Source organism: Ips typographus, linkage group LG6 (assembly GCF_016097725.1).
Source record: "Ips typographus isolate SLU linkage group LG6, UJ_Ityp_2.0, whole genome shotgun sequence".
NCBI lineage: Eukaryota > Metazoa > Arthropoda > Insecta > Coleoptera > Curculionidae > Ips > Ips typographus.
In genome coordinates, this window is record NC_138427.1 from 8,733,739 (window position 1) to 8,759,535 (window position 25,797).

The 25,797-nt window shown below is 35.1% G+C and overlaps 3 protein-coding genes across 6 annotated transcripts in view; 2 read left to right on the top strand and 1 right to left on the bottom strand.

Annotated features, from left to right (window-relative positions):
• Positions 1–429: 429 nt before the first annotated feature.
• The window catches only part of Appl (amyloid-beta-like protein), a 49,777-nt gene continuing 24,409 nt past the window's right edge, over positions 430–25,797 (bottom strand). Inside the window, exons 2-11 of one of the 2 annotated variants that reach the window (XM_081982713.1) lie at positions 21,034–21,234; positions 19,745–19,892; positions 5,959–6,180; positions 5,527–5,727; positions 4,977–5,464; positions 4,674–4,917; positions 4,340–4,578; positions 4,081–4,287; positions 3,860–4,010; positions 430–2,239 (exon numbers count right to left, since the gene is read on the bottom strand). In XM_081982713.1, coding sequence (XP_081838839.1) covers positions 2,130–2,239; positions 3,860–4,010; positions 4,081–4,287; positions 4,340–4,578; positions 4,674–4,917; positions 4,977–5,464; positions 5,527–5,727; positions 5,959–6,180; positions 19,745–19,892; positions 21,034–21,234 — 2,211 coding nt within the window. In that variant the 3' untranslated portion in view covers positions 430–2,129. Of the gene's footprint in view, positions 2,240–3,859; positions 4,011–4,080; positions 4,288–4,339; positions 4,618–4,673; positions 4,918–4,976; positions 5,465–5,526; positions 5,728–5,958; positions 6,181–19,744; positions 19,893–21,033; positions 21,235–25,797 lie in introns of both variants that reach the window. The other variant, XM_081982712.1, reaches the window with a different exon arrangement.
• On the top strand, positions 9,318–16,418 carry LOC145730438 (uncharacterized). The gene is made up of 9 exons (XM_081981652.1): positions 9,318–10,408; positions 10,467–10,718; positions 10,785–10,946; positions 12,180–13,295; positions 13,352–13,603; positions 13,658–13,818; positions 14,379–15,447; positions 15,505–15,756; positions 15,817–16,418. The coding sequence occupies exons 1-9, from the start codon at positions 9,358–9,360 to the stop codon at positions 15,981–15,983; spliced, it is 4,482 nt and encodes a 1,493-aa protein (XP_081837778.1). The 5' UTR covers positions 9,318–9,357; the 3' UTR covers positions 15,984–16,418.
• On the top strand, positions 16,713–18,702 carry LOC145731108 (cytochrome P450 6k1-like). Of its 3 annotated transcripts, XM_081982715.1 has the most exons (4): positions 16,888–17,831; positions 17,886–18,059; positions 18,117–18,363; positions 18,419–18,702. In XM_081982715.1, the coding sequence occupies exons 1-4, from the start codon at positions 16,985–16,987 to the stop codon at positions 18,585–18,587; spliced, it is 1,437 nt and encodes a 478-aa protein (XP_081838841.1). In that variant the 5' UTR covers positions 16,888–16,984; the 3' UTR covers positions 18,588–18,702. The 3 variants fall into 3 exon arrangements, with proteins under 3 accessions (XP_081838840.1, XP_081838842.1, XP_081838841.1); XM_081982714.1 differs by having other exon boundaries at positions 16,713–18,059; XM_081982716.1 differs by having other exon boundaries at positions 16,713–18,059; positions 18,117–18,362; positions 18,424–18,566.

A 25,797-nucleotide genomic window follows, 5' to 3' on the forward strand; every position in this document is an offset into this window, starting at 1 on the left:
TAAAATTTATCTCCTCGCGTTTCTGCTCTCCTGATTGCTCGAATTTCTGTGGTGAAAAATCGGATTTTTCATCAGGAGCACAGAAGTAGCAGGAACTAAATTTAGTTTTCTTAATAATTGGCAAATGCGCCAGGTACTACGAGTAAATACAATTTACCTCTTTGCGTTTCTGCTCTCCTATTCATACGCTCGATTTACTACAAGAATTTTTGTTTTTCTGAAAAATTGGTTTCTATGAGAAACTCAGAAGTAGTCACTAAACAGGCTTTTTTTGGGTTAATTGTCGAGTTTAAGTTGTGATTTGACTGTGTCTGTGCTAAATGTCACAATCAAATCATTAGCCTGGAAGGCCCTTAATCTCATGTCTTACCTAGACTTTTAGCAAAAAAAAGCACAATATGTAGGAACATGTAAATAAAACTAAAGATATGTGTGGTTTAATAATTTATTTATTACATTAAATTTAAAATTACATGGCCACAAAACATTAATGTTTAACTACTAAACTAACCTAACAAAACGTTATTTCACAGAATCGAGGATAAAAGGTCGAATAAAGACAATATTTCAATTATTATTTTGTTTAGTATGAAATAGCTTTTTCACTTCCCAGCACATTAACACGGCTCTCTTTTTATATTTAGTCAAAGGTTACGCTTTGCCCGTGCTTCTTTTTATAATAGTCTAGAGGTTTAATTTTAATATATCTTAAAAGAGAGGTGGAAATTTAAGATTTCCATCATACTTTCTGTACACATTTAAGCTACATTTAGTTTATATAGTAAAATTTAGTAGGTATCAAGTATAATTTAAAGCACGAAATGTTAAAAAATACTGATTGACTCTTTCGACAAATTTTGATATGAAATATTTTTGCTACGTAACCCAAAAGTGAAACTAATTTTATTGTTCAGTACTGTCTCGCCCTACAGTATATACAAAACCGTCGAATACGATCAAGCGCTATCTCGAATGTAACAATCCCTTTTTTGTTTGTAACCCCGCATTTTAAATTTAACCTAAAACTTACTCGCGATAATAAGTTACTCAGACCGTACTCGTATGATTAAATACAAAAATTGTTAAATCAAAGATAGACACGTGTACGCGTGTATTCTTAATCCCAAAAAACGAAAGAAAAACAACGCACTGGCATTATTATCGATTATCGTCATGATTACAACACGTAAAGCTGCCTGAGACAAGAGGATGAACGGTTGAACTCCACCAGGTGAAGGTATAACCAAATGTCCTCGTGTGAACTAATTAAGTGCCTTAAAGTTGCCATATATAGAAAAAATACGAAAACAAAGCCTTAGTCACACTACGATTAACTTTTTTCTTTTTAATATATTGCGTCAAAACACGGCTGCACTTGGTGAAAAAGAGAAAACTCGTCGGTCAAACTCGTAACAAAAATAAGACTTTGTACAAAAGCTGATGTCGAGTAACATGCAGTTACATCTAATTTTTTTTTTAGGTATATAATATGGAGGGTACCATATAAGTCTAGCTGCTATATTGATATTGTAACAATACACTTTTTTGATCATCTATATCTATATAAATTAATCCCTATACGGCACATATCGTGGGTGTATAATTACAATACATCTAAACCGAGGAGTATATGGCCGCATAATGGAGCAATCTGATGCCAGATCGTGCCGCTACTCCCGTTCTTATGTCGGCCTGAAACCCCATTCTAAAGATTACATTACTTTAAAAATGTGGACTGTCATATGCAAAAATCTCGACTATTTAAAGTTTTCCCTTAAATTCCAAAATATTTTTAATATCTTTGTTTTTTTTTTGCATATGTAAAGAATTATTATTATCAAGTTGCTTTTAAGAGTATTAAGTACAAATATACTAAATATAGATTAATCCTTATAAACAAAAACAAGCAATATTATTACTGGAATGACTTGAATATACCACGGCGTCCGGTTGCTGAGGGTTCTACCCTCATAAAAACTATATTATAATTAACATCAATAAAAACTTAACAAAATTTGAAAGAAAAACGGACGAATAATACAGCTGATCGAAAATCGGAGAAAAGGTAAAAGGAAAGAGAAAACGGATTTGGTAAGGAAAGTCGCGACATTTTTTTTTTGTACACCCACTTACTCTTTCACCTCGAAATACTTGTAGGTGGGATTCTCGTAGCCGTTAATTTGCATGTTGGCCACGTGTCTTTCTTCCGGAGTTGGAGCTTGGTCCACCTCTACAAATCCTATAATCACAAATGATTTTATTGGAAATGTGCTAAAAACTTTCAGAGGTAAAAGGAATCAGAAATTACATTTTTTACCCCCTGAAAGGATTTGTCTCTCAGGGAACTAATAAAAATATCTAATTACCGAAATACTTCTGTTTACAAAAGAACAAAAGTTTCTTTGGCATTTTATGGCAAAACATATACACAGTCTGTCCCGAAATTCGATTCTCTACGTATAAAACTAGCTACAGAAAAAACGGTTCAAAAAATTGATGTGAAAATTGAAGTTGAAATCATTTTATTCTCGTTGGTTTGTTAAAATTTTATTATTGAAGTGTTTTTCCTGTCTTGAGATTGTTAAACTTTAAGTTTTAAGCTTTGTTACTATCTTGAAACTATCTTACAGGCTTCAAAATGTCTCCAAATGATGTTAAAAGCTTTACTAATGTATTGAAGCTCTTCTTATATATATACAATCTTTGTTTCGTTTACAACGAAACAGGCTATCGACCAGTTTGGTCTTTCTGCCTATGAGAAATACATACTGTAATATGATTACAAAAAAAAAGCATAACTTAACTAGGTAAAGTATTTACAAAATAACATATTTAAAAAAAAAAAAAAAAAAAGTTAGTCTAAAGTAGTGTTGAGGATTATGTTATGTGTAAGTGTTCTAGTAGGGTAGTTGAAGGAAATAGGAAGCGAGATTGTCTTGTCTGTCTTGTGAGACACAGAGGATTTAGTATGGTCCAGTTATGTGGGTTGTTTTTCCATTTTGTTTGAATTTGTTGTAGTCTTTCTGTTATTCTTGGTAAGTTTGTGCGTTGGTATAGTAACTCATTTGAGGGGTTATGAAGTGGGTTTTGGGGATGTCTTATTCGTGTTATTATTCTTAAGCTCTTCTTATTATCTTCAAATTGCCATAATTGTCCTGGTAGGTTTAAAAAACTGACTTGAAGCTGTCTTATTGTCTTCAAATAGGCAAAATTGACTTCATAAGCTCTCTTATTGCCTTGAAGCTTTCTTATTCTTTTTAAATTGTCAAAAAAATGACTTTGTAAGCTTCATTACTGCCCTAAAGCTTACTGGTTGTCTTCACAGTGTCAAAATTGATTTCGAAAGCACTCTTATAGCCTTGAAGTTTTCTTATTCATTTCAGATAAGCTTTTCTATTGCCTTGAATTGGCAACATTGATTTCATAAGTTCTTTCTTTTACATTATTGCCTTCAAATTGGCAAAATTGACTTCATAAGCTCTCTTATTGCCTTGAAGCTTTTTTATTCTTTTTAGATTGCCAAAAATGGACTTTGTAAGCTTCATTACTGCCCTAAAGCTTACTGGTTGTCTTCACAGTGTCAAAATTGATTTCGAAAGCACTCTTATTTCCTTGAAGTTTTCTTATTCTCTTCAGATAAGCTTTTCTTTTTGAATTGGTAAAATTGATTTCATAAGTTCTTTCTTTTACATTATTGTCTTCAAATTGGCAAAATTGGACTTACAAGTTTAAATACTGTCTTAAAGCTGTTTTATTATCTTAATATTAGCAAAATTGATATTCAGAATGTTTTACTTTCGATCATCAAAATAATTAATAATTCAGAAAACAGTAAGCAATGCTGAACTTAATAACTTACCTTGACTTTGTGGAGATCGTGCAGATCGACGTTTTGCCACAGCAACACCTACTACAATGGCCGCCATCAGTGCCATTCCAGCAAACGCCAGAGTGAAATAGACGCTCCTTCCGTCCTTGCGGCCGTAGACCTCGCGACGAACAGAGAAAGTCTGAGTAACAAATTTGATCAGAAAACGAAAGAAAATGACACAAAGACAGAACAACGAAAAGAATATTTACCGGCTCGCCGTGTCCAATCTCGTGAGACATAATGTGCGCCACTCTGATGACGTCTTGACGATGAGACGCGGCTTTAGCGACTTCTTCGACGGTTTCTTGAATGGCAACGTCGTCCACTTCTTTACGGTTCACTGGGGTGGCCGTCACAATGTTGTTGTCTAACTCACCGGCTGTACTTTCTGCAGTTGAGACCATAAAAACGGGAGTCTACAAAAAAAATAGTCAACTTCAAGTCGTAAATTGCAACGACAGATCTTACAGATGGTTTATCATCAACAATGACTTCATCTTCAATATCATCTTCGTCGATGTTGCTGATCTTCTTTCCCAAAGCCGCCTCTACCCGTTTCTTTTCTTCTTTTAGTTCAGTTCTTTCCTTCTTGCGTTGTTCTTTACGTTCCTTCTCTTGCAACCTTTGGCGTTCCCGTTCAGCCTGTTTGGTAGCTACTTCCGCCTTGTACTTGTCCAGGATGGCTTGTTCAGCGTCTGATGTCATTGCTAACAGCGACCCAGGAGTTTCATCTTTAGATCTCAGTGCTAATTATGGAGTATCAGTCTACTACTCTCTTTCCTGACTATCACTATACACTTACCTTGAATGTAATCGTCCATCAGCTGGCCAATTCTAGCCGACAACTCCGGATACCTTTTCAGCATTTGCATGCTTTGATTAACGGTTCTGTCAATGTCAGTGAGTCTCTCCAGTACTCTGGGTTGTTCGCGAGCCGCTGCCTCGATACTGCTGGCTAATAAATGGCGATAGTGGGAAATTGCGTGAGCCCTGTCTTTGTGTAGGGAGCGTAGCAGTTTTTGCAGGCACTTCTGTACTCTGTGGGTCTTTAACACAAAGCATAAAGTCAAAATCAATTTGCCTATAAAGCTTAAGCTAAACTTACATTAGGGGGATTCTCGTTCAACGCCTGCGTGTAACAAGACATCGCCTCCTTCTTTCTTTGGTTGATATGCGCCAGCACTCTCTGTTGATGCATAGCAGCCAACTGATGCTTCTCAGCATCTCCTTCTTCTTCCAATGCTTGCACCGTCTGTTGGAACCTCTGCGTCATTCTTTGTTTGAACTCGTCAGCTCCTTTAGGATCGGTGGAACGCATGTCTTGGTATCGTTCTTCTAAATCTGACCAATCCTTCATTACTCGGGTCACTTTTTCGCGATGGGTCTCTTCCAAACGTTCTTGGGCATCCTTGTAACTTTGATGTTCGTTTCGTGGGTCGAAATGTGTAAAGTACGGATCAGGAGTGGCTTCTGTACTAGGTCTCTCTGTTGTGGTTGTTGTAGTTGTTGTTGTCGTGCTTGTGGTGGTAGGGGTTGCTTTAATACCACTGGTTGTGCTTTGTGGGGTTGTATCCCAATCAGCGTCATCGTAATCTAATCAAGAATATCAAAGAGGTGATTATGTACAAAAAAATTCAGAACAAAAATCACAGTACCATCATCATCCTCATCGTCGTCATCTTCATCGTCAATACTGGGCTCATCAGCCAATTCAGTATCATCAATCAAATCGTCCAAATCATCATTATCGTCATCTTCATCAGAATCATCATCGCCATCATCAGTGCCTTCGGCAAATATGTCTTGTTCCTTTTTCAGTATTGTCAAATCCACAGGCTTTTTGGGCTTGACGCTCTCTGAAAGTAAACCACTCTTGGTTAAAAGCCCCAGCAGCACCGTTATTATTAAAACCAAGCGAGTTAATTGACTTGCGGTTTTACTTTGAAGCTGCCAACAACCGCAAAAGCTAAAACGACATTACCGCCCCTTTAATAACGCTCTACCGGAGGGGATTGTAAGTTGAAATTACATGCCATTGCGAGACAATAATTAAATTTCGATCGTATCACGTGGGGATGAAACTTTACCTTTAAAGTGTTTGGGACAGCACACAAACTCCACGCCGCTAAAGAGAGAGATTCCGCATGGCAGTAACATGGCGAACGAGCGCAATTGGAGACCTTTTTCTTGGCAGGCACTTCCTGCAGTAGAATTCCATCTGCTAAACGTCCAACAATTGCTTTGATTGTGAATATGATCAAACATGCAGTTTTCTGGGACAAGCAGAGCATCTGACTGGAACGGCCCTTCTGAAAAAGAAACATGTCACTTTAGTTTAACATTTAACAGGTAAATTCACATGCGAGTAGAACGTAATTCTGCCGCTTAAACCCTTCTAATTAGCTTTCTGAACCGATTCGCTCAATATCAATAAACTTCCAGATAGCGGTCGGGATAACGGCTTTCTAGAGCTAAACCCTTAATACCAGCGGGAATTAATAAAGTGCATTTTCTGGGACACATCCGTTCTCTCTGTCTTAAGGGTGCACACAATGCTGTGGCCGAATTAATAGCCGTACGTTCCTGATAAATGCTCTCATTTGCGAGAACTGAGAACGATAACTGACTGGAACGTCGGAAATTTAGATCGTGATAGTTTCAGTTGATTAGATGACTTTGCATGAGTAATTGTGATAATGTTGAAACTCCGAGAGGATCTTGACTATCTCACAACGCAATGCATTAGAGTAGAGTAATTGTTATTTATGTGTAGGGAAAATTACTTTTCTGCATGCTGATTTAAGTTCACTTTCCAGGAATATCATTATTTTTAATAAATAATTTTAGTTCTTAATTAAAGCTGGTCTAGAGCTTTGTTACCTAATAGAAATTTAGTTTATAACTTTCTGCGTAACACAACATCTTGAAACATCTATTAATAAATCGATAAAGGCTTTACAATTCATGCAAGTCATCATTGATTAATCAATCCTAGAGCGATCCAAGAAGTCAACGACCTTAGCTTGTTCCAGAGCATGCAATATGGACAAAGGCCGTAATTTCGGCGCAGGGCGTTTTTAATGAACCGGTTTTTATGCTCATAGAGCAGCAGGAAAGTGCATTTACGTCCTTCTGTAGAGTGAGAAAAACGACATAGAATTAACCTAATTTAGAAAGATGAAAGACAGCGCTTTAGTGTCAGTGAAAATTAAATTTCTGCTAAGACTCTCAAGGAAAGACAAAGTCAGGTATCCTCCAACTCAAAGTTATTAATTGGGGTATAATAAAAGTTGAAGCTATAAAGGATACACAATGAATAGAGCGTTAGATCAGCCGATACATCTATCTAATGACCAATTTTTACGGCTTAACCATTTGCTGCTGACTGATGGTCAGCTACAGGATAAATCGCTGCAATTACGAACAAAAGGGCCGCCGATGCATTTATAAATCTAACGAAATGCTGTTTATAGGATGGGCAGAGGGCATTACAGCTTTCTGAATTGGGGTATTTATCACTCCCGGGTAACCTATTAGTTTTTCGTCTCGGAGGATTGATTTTTGCTTGCGAAAAAGTCCCAACGTTTGTGCTAATTTAAGAGATTTTTCTTGTTTTGTATTTGTACAAAATTTTAGAAAAGATTCTCACTGCTACAGACTAGGAAATAAAACTTAAATGTGATTAGGCATACATGAAATCCTGAACTCCCAATCACTCAATCAAACAAATTAAACCAACTGACTAAATAAACAGTCAAATAATATTACATTCCAAAAAATACCGAGTGCCCAATCCTTAAACATGGTGGAAATTGACGCAAAAAGCGCTACACGCTTTTATTGGATCGTAAATTGGCGCTAAAGTGGACCCATCAAAACTACGCAATTTATATGGATTTGGGGCCCTTCGACACTTTTTATTGCCAATGTAAACTCGGAATCGAGTAGGTGGATAGTTTACAGTTTTGTTGCTGTATAAAGCAGTATTTATTTTAGTTCAACTGTCACTATTGTGTTGAGAGGAAAATTCGATTTGCTGTGCCGGAAGTGAATTGGAAAACATATAGTTTCTGTTGTTTTTGACTTTACAATAATATCACAGGCTTTTGTGTTGCTAAACAAACATAAAAGCGGCAGCGCTATTCATCCCGGTAAAGGATGGTAACAAAGCCGGGTGTTTGAAGAGCAGAAAAGATGTTAGTGATGATTTTTATATTCCTACAGGAATAGCTGCCATTTTGTGGGTAGTTTCTTTCTATAAAGCAGACTATAATAATAAGTGATCAGAACAGAAGAATGACTCTTTAAACTTTCAGTAAAGTTAGACCATGTAAAAGGGATCAAATTTGTACTCTTAAGTTTTTGCAAAACATTGCTCCATTTTAAAGATATTAACCAAAATAGTCTTTACGCTTGCCACATTTTGACAGTCATTGTAAGACTGTGAAAGGTAGACGGCTGAATTTTGCACCAAATTGTAGCTACGCAATTTCTCTTCATTTTGTTTAACTACATAATTTTTTCTAGAAATTCAAATAACCTAGATATTCAGCCAGTCCTAAAGCACTGTTTGTCAAGGAGGATAATTTAGAGTTCCAGAACACACAACTTTCCAGAAAATTCAAACTTTGAACTGAAATATCTCCGTTATTTTTCACTTCTCAGGAAACTACGACCACTTAAAAAACTCGTCTTCAGCCCCTCTATCGACAGGTGCTAACTAAAGTTCAGTATCTGAGACACATCATAGAGTTGACTGACAAGACAGTGAGCTTGTTGTGAGAGCTAGACCGCCGAATTTTGCAACAAATTGTAGCTAGTGGTTTTCTCTAAATTTGCTCTCATTACGTATGTTTTTCTAAAAATTTATATAGCCCAGATATTCAGCCTGAACCAAAGCTTTGTATGCAAACAATTTGAACACTTAAAAGTTGCCTTGCAAAACAAAAAACTTTTAATTCTGATATTTAGGTTATTTTTGAACTCTCAGGGAGCTACGACCACTCAAAATTTTCACTCCTCCACCCAGCTATGCTACTTAAAACACCGGTTTGTGTAAAGCAAATCCTAGAGGGCGCCGTCAAACCAACCACCGAATTACTATATTAAAACCTCATATAGAATCGTAGAAAAACTGTAAAAATATTACACTAAACCCTTCTTAAGGCATTCCTCGTCGTTTTACCCTCTCATTGGAAGGTAGTTTCACCGTACCGCTAACTTTAAATAGAGCCCTTTTTAAGAGCAATGGTCGACTGACTTTTTTGTTTCTCAAACACTAAAAGTATTATCAACAATTGAAGTAATCAAGTCTTTTATTGTTGCATTGCACTTAATTTACGTTTGTTACGCAACCTTGCAACAATGAATCATCATCACATATTGTATCTAGGTACTTCATATCATTGCGCGATAACATTATGTGCATATAAAGTGAAAACAGATATCAGTCCCCAGTTTATATTTGTAGTAGCACCATCAAAACAATGTTCTTGACAGTTTTACTTTTAGTAGTTGTGGGTTTCGTATTATACGTAAAATGGGCTCAAACCTACTGGCAGCGAAAAGGCGTTCCCACTGGCGACTTCGACTTTTTCTTTGGTCATGTCAAAAATGTGCTTACCAAGAAACTATCAATAGGTGAGTCAATGTTAAGACATTACCAAGAATTGAAAAAACTGAGCACGAAACATGGAGGAAGATATTTTTTTGTATCGGCAACCTACGTGCCTTTAGACCCGGTGCTAGTGAAACAAATTATGCTTAAAGATTTTGATCACTTTAACACCCGCGGAATGTATCATCAACAAAACGACGTTTTGACTATGAACTTATTCAATTTGGATGGTAGTGCAAAATGGAAAGACCTAAGGACCAAACTAACCCCTACCTTTACCTCAGGAAAGATGAAAGTGATGTTTGAAACTTTGCTAGATAAAACCAATGGTTTGGAAAAACTGGTTCAACAATATTCTGCGTCACAAAAACCCTTTGTTATTAAAGAAGTATTAGAAAAATTTACCACCGATATAATAGGAAGTTGCGCTTTTGGATTAGAGTGCAACACTTTGGAAGAAGAGACCAATGAGTTTAGCATGTACGGACAAAAATCTCTGAAACCAAACATTTTACATCACATAGCGTCAGGATTTTTACCTTGGTCATTGATGGGTTTTCTAGGCATGAAATTAACCCAAAATGATATCACCGACTTTTTTTCTAACATAGTGAAAGACACTATTAGATATAGAGAAACCAACGTAGTCACCAGAAAAGATTTTATGGATTTGCTTCTAAAGTTAAAAAACGAACAAGGGCTAAGCGAAAATGATATAATTGCCCAATGTTTCATCTTCTTCATAGGAGGGTTTGAAACTTCTTCCACCACTATGACATTCGCCATGCTCGAATTAGCTCAGAATCAAGAAATTCAAGAAAAATTAAGAAAGGAAATAAAGAAAGTTTTATCAAAACACGAAGGAAAAATTAGTTATGAAGCGGTGATGGAAATGCGTTACTTAGAACAAGTCATAAATGGTAGTTATATTCGTTATCAAAAATATTTTCACATAACCTAACTATATTTTGTTTTCAGAGACTTTAAGAAAATACCCTCCGCTACCGTTTCTACCTAGAAAGTGCACCAAAAAGTATTTGGTACCCGGCACAGATGTGGTCATAGAAAAGGGCACTAAAGTAATAATTCCAGTTTGGGGACTCCAAATGGATCCAGAGTATTATCCCAATCCAGAAGTTTTTGATCCTGAAAGATTTAATGATGAGAATAAAAACAGCAGGCCGGATTTCACTTTTTTGCCTTTTGGTGACGGTCCCAGAATGTGTATAGGTAATATTCTGATTCACTAAATCTATAGACAAGAAAATATAAATGAAAAACAATAATTTATTTCAGCTTGGAGGTTCGGAATGCTGCAGACCAAAATGGGCTTAATTTCGTTGCTGAACAATTTCAAGTTCACTTTAGGTAAAAAAACGAAATTACCTATAGTAACTGAGAATGACAGTTTTATCCTTCAAGTTAAGGGGCATGTTTGGGTCGAGGCTGAAAAAGTGTGATACGTTATGTAAAAATTTGCTTTTATGTTACTTATTTTTTTTATACAGTTATTGAATAAATGTATCAACAGTGAATGTGTTTTTAAAACGTTATTAACAAACAGTTTCACATCTAATATCTTAAATAAATATAAAGGTAACACCATAGAGCAAATATTTAATTAAAGCAGCAGTAATATTTTTACGATGAAAATAGGGTAAAACAGTGCAGTATTATTGTAACATTTTGAATCCTATTAGTGCAGTCTCATGCAATACCCAGATAACATTGTAAATTGGATAAAAATTTATTGAATAGGTATAAATCACGGATATCAATTTTGAATATCTGGAATAAAAATTGGATGACTGTAGGTCAATATTCATAAATGACAAGCAAAAATGAAATAGTGCAAATCACTAATTTCAATTTCCAACAATAAAATAAAATCAATCAAACAAAACTGTAAGTAAATAGTGATGATATACATTACAACCTAATAGAACAGTATTTACTATCTATCCCAGGAGAAGTGGCAATTAACGACCTTAACTGTGACGTCATATTGAAATTCACTTATGTCTTAGATTAGTTTTCGAGATATTTTTTGTGGCCAGTAATTTTTTTATTCGGTTATTTAAAAAATTTTGTTTTTGTTGAACCAGACATCCAACGAACAGACCTCTAACTTGAGGGGTTCCTGAGATATTCAAGAAAAACAAAAAAACTAAGAGTAATTTTGATAAACTTTAGCGGCCAAACCTCTATACAGAATGTTTTAAATAAGCGAGTTATGGACGATTATTTGGAAAAGTTGGCTCAAATTTGGGTCCCTACTATACTAACAGCGGCCATTTTAGGTTTTGCTCAAAGTGACCTTTTTTACTAATTTCAAACTGGGAAACATAATCCTGACGTCCATTGTGCTCTAACTGGTACAGTTTTACTTTCAGTATAAAGTCACTGTAATGACGTCAAATTTCCATCTCACTCAGTTCACATATAATAGAAAAGGACCGACAATTATTCCGTCACTGCCATTAAATATTTTCAAACTTCAACCCCCTGTATATTAACCAGTTATTGAGATTTTTTATCACTCCGCATCATCTGCTATTGATATAATTATATTTAATACCGAGACTTTAGATAAAAAATTATCTCTCCAACTGATTTACTTTCATAAAACGACAATAACATGAGTTGCATATTACAGATATCTTAATCAAGCAGACAAGTGCAAAGTGTAAGTAGTTTGCTTTCAGAAAACGATGGTTGTAATTTACATAGTTCTTGCATTATTAACGTTTGTCTTTTACGTAAAATGGCGTCAGTTATACTGGAGCAGAAATAATGTTCCCACTCCCAGATATCAGTTTCTGCTGGGTAACATCAAAAGTTTGATGTCGAATTCGAAATCCAGCGGTGAAGGATACCTCGAAGTTTACAAGGAACTAAAGCAACGTAACATCGGGTATGCTGGAATGTATATTCTTCTCAGACCTGTTTTTGTCCCTTTGGATCCCAAGTTGATCAAACTCATTCTCCAGAAGGACTTTAACTACTTCATGTCTCATGGAACATACCATTATTCTAAAGACATTCTTAGTATGAATCTGTTTAATATAGAAGGAGAGCAATGGAAAGACCAACGAGCTAAATTGACACCGACATTTACTTCCGGCAAGATGAAGATGATGTTTGAGACGTTGATGGAAAAAGCATTGATTTTGGAAAAGTCTGTAGAACGTTATGCAACAAACCAGGAACCCTTTGTTATCAAAGAAGTACTAGGGCGATTTACCACTGATGTCATTGCCAGTTGTGCATTTGGAATCGAGTGCAACTCTCTAGACGAACCGGACAATATTTTCAGACAATATGGTAAAAAAATGCTCGTGTCTACGACTAAATTAAAATTACTAGCTAGGATGATTTTAACATGGCCGATGGCGGCTAAATTCAATTTGGGAACAGCAAAAGACATCACACAATTTTTCACCAAATTAGTTAAAGACACAATTAAATACAGAGAAGATAATAAAGTTTTTAGAAAAGATTTCATGCACCTACTGATAGAATTGAAAAATCAAGGCTATTTAGGTGAAAACGCTGACATCAAAGACAAAATTACTCGAAAACAACTGCTTACAGAAAATGATATTATAGCCCAATGTTTCATTTTCTTCTTTGCTGGATTTGAAACTTCATCCACCACTATGACGTTTGCTTTGCTTGAGCTATCAAGAAACCAAAGTATTCAAGAAAAGCTCAGGAAGGAGATAAACAGTGTTTTAGATAAACATGACGGTCAAATCACCTATGACGCTATCATGGAAATGAACTATCTGGAACAAGTTATAAATGGTATGAAATTATTTTCAGTGAGCCCAACAGGAAATATGGTATGTTTTCTATTTCAGAAAGTTTGAGAAGGTATCCAGCTGTTCCAATACTACCCCGCAAATGCACTAAAGACTACCCTGTTCCCGGTACTAACTTGGTAATTAAAAAAAAAACGTCAGTACATATACCCGTCTTGGGTATTCAAATGGACCCGGACTACTACCCGGATCCAGAAGTATTCGATCCGGATCGGTTCACCATAGAAAATAAAGCGAAAAGACCTGAATTTACTTTCTTGCCTTTCGGCGAAGGTCCAAGAATGTGTATTGGTGAGAATCCTTCACTTAAAAAATGTTTCATAACCTAACTCATTGGGCTTAAAGGTCTCAGATTTGGGATGCTCCAGTCCAAGGCTGGTCTCGTGGCGTTATTGCGCAACTTCAAATTCACTTTAAATGAAAAAACTCAACAACCCATCCGGATGGAACCCACTGTTGGCATTCCTACTGTTAAAGGAGATGTTTGGGTCAATGCAACTAAAATTTAAATCTTTGATGAATATTTCTTTCTAAACAAACAACTAGATGACTGAAAAACCGCAAAGGCTGTATAGTAGTAGTAATAAAAATAAGTCTTATCATTTCAGTAATAAATTGTATCAGTTATTTAGAGTTGTGAGAAAAAACCTTCTGTATATTAAAAATGAGTATAACTCTTATAAGACAAATTTAGCTGTATTTTTTTATGCTCTATGGCCTCTAACTAATTAGTACCGTTGTTTCTTGAAAAAACTTTTATTTTTGTACCTGTGTCACCTCATTAACAATCAACAACTTATTAATACCTATCAAACACGCATGACTGTTTCAGCAGGATTTGAATTCACTGTGCTGTTATAAAAAATGTACAAAATAAAGTACTTAAAATAGTACTTACTTGACTGTATTCAAACTATTGAAAAATATTACCAAGTCCAGTGCCAAGTACAATTTAGTACTTTTTTCATACAACATACGATCAGTATTAAGTTCTAGTTTTGATTAATTTAGTAGATGATAAAAGTGGTTGTTGACTGTGCGTGTGTGTGTAAATATACAACCTTGAAAAATGGTAACAATTTTCTTACTCCTAATTTTGCTATTAATTGCATTAGCGTACCTAAAATGGCGTAAAACCTACTGGCAACGAAAAGGATTCTTATGTATTTCTCCTCACTTGCTGTTTGGCAGTCTCAAACCTCTTATAACCGGCCAAATGGCCTTTGGAGAGATGATGATACATAATTATCGGTTCCTTATAAAACAAAACGCACCTGTTGGAGGTATGTACTTCTTTAACGAACCGATTTGTCTAATTGTGGATCGAGCACTCATCAAACAGGTTCTTACTAAAGACTTTCCATCATTCAGCGGCCACGGATCTTACCATCAGAAAAAAGATGTACTCACTATGAATTTGTTTTCAATTGATGGTGATTACTGGAAATACATGAGAACTAAACTTACCCCCACTTTTACCAGTGGAAAAATGAAAATGATGTTTGAAACTATAACAGAGAAAATTCCAAATTTAGAAAACATAGTATTTAAGTATGCGGAAACCAATGAAGCTTTTGCAATTAAAGATGTGGTAGCCAGATTTACCACGGATATCATTGGAACATGCGGTTTTGGAATTGAGTGTGACTCTATGGGCGATGCCAATAATGATTTTAGAAAGTATGGAAAAGTGGCACTAAAAAACATCAACTTAAAAGGGTTCCTAACTTCCTTATTGCCTTGGGATTTACTAGCCAATCTGGGGTTCCGATTTTACGGTAGAGAAGTATCAAACTTTTTCAGCGAGATTGTGACCAATACAATTAAATACAGAGAAGAAAGTAAAATCTTCCGAAAAGATTTTATGCACTTGATGGTTGAAATGAAGCACCAAAAAGTTGATAGTGGTTACGCCATAACTGATGAAGAAATCATCGCTCAGTGTTTTGTTTTCTTTCTTGGTGGTTTTGAGACGTCATCTACTACCATGACGTTTGCTTTGCTTTGTCTGGCTCAAAATCAAGATATACAAGAAAAAATGAGACAAGAAATCAACGATCAACTAAGTGCAAGTAATGGGAAACTTACGTACGATGCTATCATGACGATGCCATATCTTGATAAAGTAGTGAACGGTATTATTTAACTTTTTATGGTTTTAGTATCAGTAATGAGTAATTATTACTATATAGAAACCCTGAGGATGTATCCGCCGTTTAGCTTCTTGCCGAGAACTTGTACCAAAACGTTCAAAGTGCCCAACACTAACCTAGTTATTGAAAAAGGTATTCGCCTGCTCATTCCTGTTATGGGTGTACAAATGAATCCAGAATTCTACCCCAATCCTGAGATTTTTGACCCGGAACGGTTTAGCAGTGAAAACAGATCCAGTAGACCGGACTTTACATTCCTGCCCTTCGGCGAAGGTCCGAGGATGTGCATAGGTTTGTTTAGGTTCGGAAAGTTTATTGAAAAACTCGATTAACGTTGGCTTGTTTTCGTAGGACTCCGTTTTGGTTTGATGCAAACCAAGCTGGGATTAGTCACATTGCTTAGGAAGTTTAAATTCACCATTAACGAAAAAACTACTCTTCCTATTCGCATGGATCCAGAAGAAGTAATGCTAAGCGTCAAGGGAGATGTTTGGTTGAATGCCACTAAAGTTGATTAATGTATTCAGGGCAAATCAATGGTAAGAAGGGAGAACCATTACAATGACGTTTCATTATTTTTTGGCTGATTGACTCGTGTCATTTAGAAGATTTTCTCTATCTTCGATTGATTTGTAATGGACTCTTCTTATCTTTGATTTCCTCTGAAATAATATTTGAAAGTTATTGTAGCTCCTTTATACGTTCTTTGTACCTGCAAATAAACAATAATTTTATGATGTGATTTTGTAGTGTGGAAAAGAAAGTTTTAATAATCGTTTAAGAGCAAATAGAAAAATTTTAGAAACATATAATTAACTGTAATATTTATACTGTATCGTTTTTCCATATCCTTTTCACTTTATTATTTGATCAAACCTAATGTAATCTATATTTGCTTAAGTTACTAAAAATGAATAAAGTTGGTTTTGTACAATAAATGGTACTGTAGCAAAGATCTACAATTTTGAAATTTAAGAAAATTTTGAAGTCGTTTAAAGCTATTCATTTTGTTGAAATACCCACTTTTTCCTTAGAAATCTCTTTGTTGACGGTTTTCACTACAATGTTGAATTGCATAGTTAACCTCACGCCAAAATTGTGATTAACAGTTTGATAGTACAATAATTCAGTTAAAACATATTTCTAAATACTTAAGAAAAATAGAGAATAACATAACTAACATGAGAAATTTTTTAAGGAGTGCATCCTTTTACATTAAATAACTACTTCCTATCAATGAAATTATTGACTTTCAACACCCTGTATCATTTACAAAACATTCGTTCGTCTTGTGCCTATTGATCTAATCTGTATTATGAAAAGAAGATGCTAAGTTCTTGCATCAATCTACATACATTAGTTAACCTAATACAGTGCTACAACGTAGCAAAATATACTTATAACAGTACCCTGCTGAATCTATTAAAAAGTACACAAAAATTTACTTTCTGTTTAAAGTCTAGATTGGTTTCAAACTGGACAGTTTCAGATCAATTTTTGTTTAGTGATCAGTGTTTAAATGGCAATAACTACTGTTTGTTTACTTTTAGTTTTATTGCTTATTTCTGCTGCTTATATAAAATGGAAGCAAACTTACTGGCAAAGAAGAGGAGTAGTATGTCAGCCACCTGAGTTTTTGTTCGGTAACCTAAAACCTTTTCTAACGAAAAAAATGGCTATGTCTGAGCTACTACTCGAACAGTACTGGTATTTAAAAAACCAAAATGTACCAGCGGGAGGAATGTATTTTTTCAATAAACCATACTGTATTGTCGTGGATCGAACACTTATCAAGCAAATTCTCACCAAAGAGTTTAAATCCTTCAACACCCACGGACTATACCATCATAAAAATGAGCCTTTGAGTATGAATTTGTTTTCACTCGATGGAGATTATTGGAAATATGTCAGAACCAAGATAACACCGTCTTTGTCCAGTGGAAAAGTAAGAATGATGTTCGAAGCTATGTGGAACAAAAGCGAACTTCTAGAAAATATCATTGCCAAGCATGCAAAAACTAATAACCCTATTGCAATTCAAGATCTAGTAGCCAGATTTACCATTGATATCATTGGAACTTGCGGCTTTGGAATAGAGTGCAACTCAATGCAAGAACAAAACAATGAATTTGTAAAATGTGCAAAAAGAGTGGTGAAAAATAGTAGCTTTCAATGGTTCATGGTTTCTGTAATGCCGTGGAACTTGCTGGGCAATTTGGGTTTTTCATACTTTGGTAAAGAACCAGGAAAATTTTTCAGAAACTTAGTAACAGAAGCGATCAAGTACAGGGAGAAAAATAAAACCCCCAGAAAGGATTTCATGCAGCTCATGGTAGAAATGAAGAATAAACCAGATGAGAAGAATGGTTACAGCTTGACAGAAGAAGAAATCATAGCTCAGTGTTTTGTTTTCTTTCTAGGTGGTTTCGAGACCACAGCAACTACACTGGCGTTTGCGTTGCTCTCCCTAGCTCAAAATCAAGACATACAGGACAAACTGAGAGAAGAAATCAATACTCAACTTAGTATTGATCATGGGAAATTTACTTACGATTCAGTGATTGCTTTGCCATATCTTGATCAAGTAATTAATGGTAAATATTTGTTTGGTATATCATAAGTAAAAAAAATAAATCAATTGAAATATTCAGAAACATTGAGGATGTACCCGCCTTTGTGCTTTCTACCACGGGTGTGCAATAAAACATTCAAAGTGCCCAACAGCAACATTGTTATAGAAAACGGTATCCAAGTATTCATGCCTATTATTGGTCTACAAAGGGATCCGGAATTCTATCCCAATCCGGACATTTTCGATCCTGAACGATTCAACGCTAAAAACAAATCGACCAGACCGGATTTCACGCATCTGCCCTTTGGCGAAGGCCCTAGAATGTGTACAGGAAAGTTAAGACTAAAAATTGACTACCAGTTAAATTAACGTTTTTTTTTTTACAGGAATCCGAGTGGGTATGTTGCAATCTAAAGTGGGGTTGGCAATGATGATTAGAAGATTCAAGTTCACATTGAATGAGAAAACCATACTACCTATTCGAATGTCTCCGGAAACATCTTTTCTTAACGTTAAGGGGGAGTTGTGGCTAAATGCCACCGAAGTTTGAGTGAAATTTAGTACTATGACAAAAAAATGATTGTTTTGAATTGTAATACATAGTTTAAAATATTACCAGTAGATTGTAGTTATTTTAAGTATAATAAACTTCATATGTCTTTGTTTTCTTTTTCTTATTGAAAGCTGCCTTAGTATAATTGAAAAATCTATTGGAAATATGGAATAGATCAAATTCGTAAAAGAGTTCTTCAAAATGTAGTAAAAAATGTAAAAATCTTGGGGCTATAAAGCAAGTGAAACAGCAATAAAAAAAACACCTCGAAAAACACTAAAACATAATGTAATATTAAAAATCCTGGAAGAACAGACAGTCCTTATGGTAAAAATAATTTATTTTAGTCGTCAAAAATAAGATTTATTTAGATTATTATACGTCGTTGGAAAACAGCATTAATGAAGCAATTTTCAAATACAGTTTGTACAAGTATAGCAAAGTAGTTTTATTTTTAAGCATAAAGGAGGTATTCCAAGACCTACTACAAAAACTTAATTTAAATATTTAAAGACACCAAGTATTTTTGGTCACTGAATTTGTAACTAGTACAAAGTTATCGATATTCATTCAGTCAACATCAGTAGACTGCTTTTGAAAGTCGCATATCATTATTTTACCATTATTTGTTATGCAAAATTACATGTTAAAAGTTCAGTTAAATGTAATATAATATATTTTAATGTTTAGTCCGCTTATTGCGCATTTGTTGTGGTTTATTTTTGTCTCATAGAAGTGATTCATCACACAGAAAACCACAATTATTGTAAAACTGGCGAGAATAAGCTAGACTGCAAAACAGTAATACAAATAGAACTTCCAGAACCTAATAGTAATTGCAAATTGCGACCCAGATAATAATTGTAAAAGCAATATTTTAAAGACTCTATTGATGATCATGCCTATTCTCTAACTCAATTATAATTATTCAATCAATATACTCTATACTATTAGCGGATTAAGTTGCATGCACAAGTCTCATAGATAACTTTTAGTTTCTCCTTGTGTTATTTAGATTACTACGTAAGTAATTACATTGAAATGGTATAGTGATCCTGTGGGATTCATCAAACAGGAATTGTATATTCAGAATAGTTTGTTTTCAGGTTGGTAATTATGAAAAATTCTGATACAAGAGTAGTTACTCTACTTACCTAGACATCGGAAAGGTTTGACCCATCTAGCGGTTTTGCATTTGCCCCTAGACTGTGCACCTGGTGTAGCTCCGGCTCTACACCAGGAGCCGATCTTCAGGTAATGGCTGCTCTCTACAATGTTGGTTATGTCCCGTTTAGGATACACCTGTAAAATTAGTCAGTTAATAAAGAAAAAAATATAATAAAAGCGCAAATTTAAACAAGATACCTCATTTATTTGCAAATTTAAATTTCATATTATACTATGTTTTCCAAACTGAATTAAATCCCCTGATAATAATAAGTAATTAACGCCATAATTTCCGCTTAAACTGTGACCATGATTTATGACAATTTAACATAAATTCCGTGTTGAATATTTAACGTTATAAATCGTCATCGGATATTTATGGAGTATTTTTAGCGCCCGTTGTGTTTGACGTATCCGGCAATAATGTAAACGAAATTAAGAGTTTTCCACGCAATTTGGGCGCAGTTTCATTAGTGGGGTTTTGGAGGGTAAAGTCCTCCCTGCAATTTATCTTGTCGGGTGTTACGTTTTAGTTGTAAATAAATTTCAGTTCCGTCGCTTTTTCAGTTAAACCGGTTTGAAGTTTTAAAAGCCGCTTATAATCCACCATAGCGCTCTCTAAAACTTTCCCAGTTCATTTGCTCCTTTCATTCCTATTACATCAACCAATTTTCTAAAATCTCTGAACTTCATTCGAAGCTGACGCTCGCGATCGTCGAATAAATTGAGTTGGTACTACTAAGTTTCTAATAAAACTTTATTTACTTATCTAGTAAAAATGAGGCTGCTACTTAGAAACTCCGACTGGTAAACTTCAATTCTCTTAAATTAGAAACTTTTTAAAGTGCTTGCTCGAATAAGCCTCTGACTTGTTTCAATTGAAAGTTTAACTTTCTTCTGTCCCGTTTCTTTCATTTGTCTGAACTAAAATGTAACTGGGCCGTAAGATGAATGATTACAATGGAAGACCGTTATGGAATACAATCTCCATGAAATTCAGTTTCGAGTTTTTCCTACCGACATCGCGTATCTTTCGGTCTAATTTTTCTTCCACGTCTGCTCTTAAGTGTCTCATCAATCACGTTCAGTTTGCAGACGAAGAAAACCGCATCTGGGCTACATTTTTTCTCAATAATATATCTCGTATTTTCCTTTCGTCTGAAATATGTTTAAGAGTCCCGAAAAGGAAAATTGTTTTACAGATTCAAATGAAAAGCGAAACGGTGAAAGTTTTGCGAATGTTTTATATTGACTATAACATTTTTATTTTTCTTACCATTTTGCAGTAATTCAAGATGTCCATTTTGTCCTTAAGACAGACGGCTTTGGACCTCAAATCAGAGGCCCATTCACCCTGTTCGGTCATATATTTCGGCTGGTAAGCCTCTTGGCCTCTGGGGCTCGCATCGCACAAAATAGCCACCTGGGGCTCGAAGTGGGATACTGCTCCGGTAGAACCCAAATTAGGATCTAAACCCTGCAAAAAAAAAACTCTTTTTAATAAAATTAATATTTTTATCATACTTTAATTAGAACATGGTGTATGAAGACATATCATTTATTGTACTCAACTCGGTAAAACGGACATAAAACTACTAAATTAACTGTTTGTGAACAGGTTTCTCCAAACGTTAAGTGTATTAAATGAACTCATTTTTTCAACTGTATATGATACTCAAAAATCGTAAAAAAACTAAAGAGAAAAACGCTATCGTTCGCTCCTCTAGCTTTTATTTGATCAATACAAAATCTAGAGCGGAATTTTGCCAGGAAATGCCCTTGTGACACGCGAGCACTTCATTTGCGTCAGCGCTATTCGCATGCATCTCTCCGACTATCAGGTATCGTGTGTTTTTTCCGTACTTTTTGCTGCAAAATTAAATTTTAAAATTGGCCAAGCGTCCTAGAAATAATGAAAAGTTGAAGGGTAAAAATTTCAGTTTCGGACAGGGCTTGTTATAATTTGGTCCAGTATGACACACACTTTATTATATCAAGAGAAAATCAGGTTTTCAGTTTTTTCAGTGCTGTTGTCTTTTAGATCTCAGGGGTTAAAAAAACGTGTTTAAATGTAATAAAAACTAATTAACCTAAGTTTAGTCACTCTACTTACTACCTCAACTCTTTTAAAATTCCCTCACTACGTCACTTTAAAACCATACAAAATTCAATTATAATAAATCAAAAAGATCAGCAGCAATCTGTTAACAAAAAAAGCAAACTTTAAATGAGAAATAAAATTATCATGTTTCCCTGCAGATTTCAATCCTGCCATAAAAAACAAAAATTAATTGTGCTTCTTTTAAAATTCCAACTTAAAGAATTCGTTAAGAGAGAAAATTTATTTACATTGCATTAGACTGACAAAAGGGGCGAAACAATTTGCAATAATTTGTTTGTGCACGGGCGTATTAAAGGGGATTGAAGTTGCGAAAGATCAACTTGCTGCAGGTTATTTCAGTAAGATTATACCCATAAAGTTTTAGAGTAATTAACGAGAAGCTGAGCTGAAAGTTTAATGCACTGGCTTGAATAGTTATCCGACATTGTACTATACCACTTTTAGAATTAACCACCGCTCAAGCGAACTTCGGAGAGATATCTCCGTTTTTATGCCACAACTAGACTGGACAGCTTTAGTCGGATACAAATATTCTATGCGGTTTTGGTTGATATGGACGATATTAATGCCAGTTAAAACCGACACATTTCACATTCAAAATGGACACCGAGATATTAAAAAACGTTAGGCCGTACAATGGCTGTATTAAAACGACATGAATAATTCGTGTAACACGCGATGAATATGCAATTAAATTTCAATTTCCGACAGCCCTCTACTTTTATAAAGGCGTGCATTTTTTACAAGTTTTGCACGTACGAAGTTCAACGGAACTGAATCGAGTTTGTTTGGTGTGAAGTTTTCAGCTAGAAAAGCAGAATTAAAAAAAGGAAAGTTTAACATACTTCAAGTCTTTGTTGTCTGATGATGGCAGTAGTATACATGGAGTCAAAATTTAAATACCAATTTAGAAAAAAAATATGAAATTGTCTCTGAGAAAATCAAGTAATTGGAAGTTCCTATACAGTATCCTACAGGGTGGGAACTTTCAAGGTGTACAATCATTCAAAAATTTATAAAATGCCGTTTTTGCTAAAAGTGCAATTTTGGCAATTTTTTATTTTGCTCCAAGGGGGTTCCAATGCACAGCAAAGGACATATTTATACCAAAGGACCTTAAATTAGGTGAAATAAGTACAAAAAAAGCACCTTAAAATTTTTTGTAAAAAATTGTGTGTTGTAATTTTTTTGTTGTTTTGGAACAAAAAGAACACCCTATATATCAAGTTTCAGAAAAGTGGCCTTTGTATGCTTTTGAAAGTTTAACACTATTACGTTTGCCACACAATTCCTCGCTAAAACCACCCTTCAAGCACACTCCGATAAGAACTTTTACAGCATCTCGACATTTTCCCCTAATTTCTGTGAAAGCCTATATTAGAGCCGAAGAAAAGATCGATTTCAGCTGCCAAATGTGTTCTTGAGTGGCTGTTAGGCGGCCATTTCTGCCATTGGCGGTCGTCTTATTTTTAATTGGGTACGTGGTTTGACTGTGGTAGTCGCCATCTTAAGAGCACGCATCCAATTTTCCATTAAGCACAAAGCGACCGTGGATCATTATCAAACCAACAGCTACCTAAAAGTTTCCGAGGCGGCCACTCGTCGATCCGGTGCAAATGAGGAAAGTTGCACAAAGCCGATGAAAGAGGAAATGCGCAAGATAAACATGGCTCGGGCAAATACAAAGAACTGGGACACGTTTAAAGTGTTTTGGTGTGTTGAGGCGACTGCATTTGTTATGTCGCCGTAATGAAAAGGATTATTAAGTTTTTTAGTTGTCAAGTGCTGTAGCGTTGTAATGCCACTTGCAGTAATTACAGGAAAATTATGAAATGGGGAAAAGCACAAAGATTTTTTTTTAAGTAACGCGATTTATGCGGAAGTAACCGACACATTTTAGAATATGTATTATATAAAATGAGAATATTAGAGAGAAATAAATAGTTAAATTAATAATTTTGTTTTTATTAAAAGTGGTTTTTAGTTTGAGCAGTTTTGAAATCAAGGTGATTACAGAGTATAAAATAGTAGATAATATTATATGTATTTATAAATAATAAGAATTTTTTAGCATTAGTTTTAAGAAGCATAACTTACCAAATATAAAAATGGTTTGATATTATCAAATCACCTTTTTCTTTTAAAATATGCTGTATTTTCTTAAGATCATTTTGAGGAATTAGAATTTACCAGTACACTATGAAGAAAGCTTCATTTGCACGTACATGCACTAAGAAACCAAACAGAATGATTGAGACACCCCAAATTGATCAAATTTTTGATATTAGTAACCCAGAACCATGAAGGAACAACACAACCATACATAAAACCAGTTAATCACCTAAAGCCTAGTTAAGAAATTATTTATGTAGGTGAACACTTTTTTGTAGATTTTTTTGAATAATCTCACCATTTGTTTACAACATGGCTCATATACTGCATAATAAGGTTGAAAGTTTGTTATAAACATTACATTTCTATTTGCCTATTTTTGTTAGTTGATCTTCTTTCCGAAAACAAGAAACTAAATCCGGCAAACTTTTACCACTAAAAATGTATGATATCTGTAGCCCAAAAGAATAAACTAAACGCTGGTTTTATGGTAAATTAGGGTGTAACTAAGTTCAGCCCGGGGTGCTAATTAACCCCCACCTAAACATTGTAATTAGACGGACAGGATTGTCGGTCGGGTGAACCAATTAAAAGTGCAAATGGACCTCGAAGATACGAGGGTAATCTAGTTTAACTTGAACCCTTCTAGGTCCAAAAGTTTTTTAAAGACTGAACTTTGATTACCCCCATCTGAGCCGGCTATTAATGACCCACATGGAAAAATCCGCTAATAGTAAAAGAGGGAAATAAATTAAACTGGGTTTTATTCCATTAAGCATAAAGCGATGCTGCTATTACGGCTTAGCGAAATCCATAGATGGTAAGTCCCGTTCGGAAATTGAATGGGAGGTCTTATTTTCTCAATTTTCCAACTGAATATGCAGATATCTCGTGGCCCCGGGGGAGGCGTTTGCGTCGTTAAATTGGTTTTTGACGTTGATGAAGCGAATTTATTAACGTCCCAAATATTTTCAGTCTGAGAGTAATTTCAAAACTAATTACATCCTAACAGAGCCTGGCGGATATTAAACCTTTTAGTACTTGAAAAATAGCTTACTCGAATCCGATCCGAGGAGGCTGAAACCTAATTAACTTTCAGTCTTTTTGTCTGTCCTCTTTTCGCCTCTCAGGTCCAGTTTTGAGGTTTCAGATATTGGAAACCGTCTTGATCCACTAAATCCTCACTCTTTGTTAACGCTAACAATGGTCCTCCCCTTTAAAAACGCTCTCATTTAAACTACACCCGAAATATTTCCAGGACATTACTCACCGCTAAAACGACCGTGACGGTCGAAAAACTAATGAGTTTTGTCTTTTGTTATGTCCGTGGCATATTACCCTCATTCCTTTGGGTCAGCTTCATTTACAGTTTTAATATCTCTTCCCTAACGGCTAACACGCCTTCCGTCTAATTAGCAGCTTTCAAAGGGCTTAATTAAAGCCCTTGATTGGAACTACTCGGTCCCTCGAATCGTTTAATTTTAGGTTTCATTTCCTGTTATAGGTTCGGTGAATTGATTCATTGCTTTGTGGTCAGTTAAGATTGAAAAAAACTGTTTTGAAATTTGTTGTTTTGGTTGTTACGTTTTGCTTTAGAAACATAAATCAAGCAGTTACTCTGAAAAATAGTAGCAAATTGGAATAGCAACACAAAAGCACCACATTATTTGATGAGAATAGCAAACTGAAGACAGACTGATTGATGTAAAACGCCATTATATTTTAAAGAGGACCTGAGTTCTTTCAGCGTGGAAACAGAGAAGTTGAAGAATGGGTTTAAGTTATTGACATGGCTAATTGCCTACA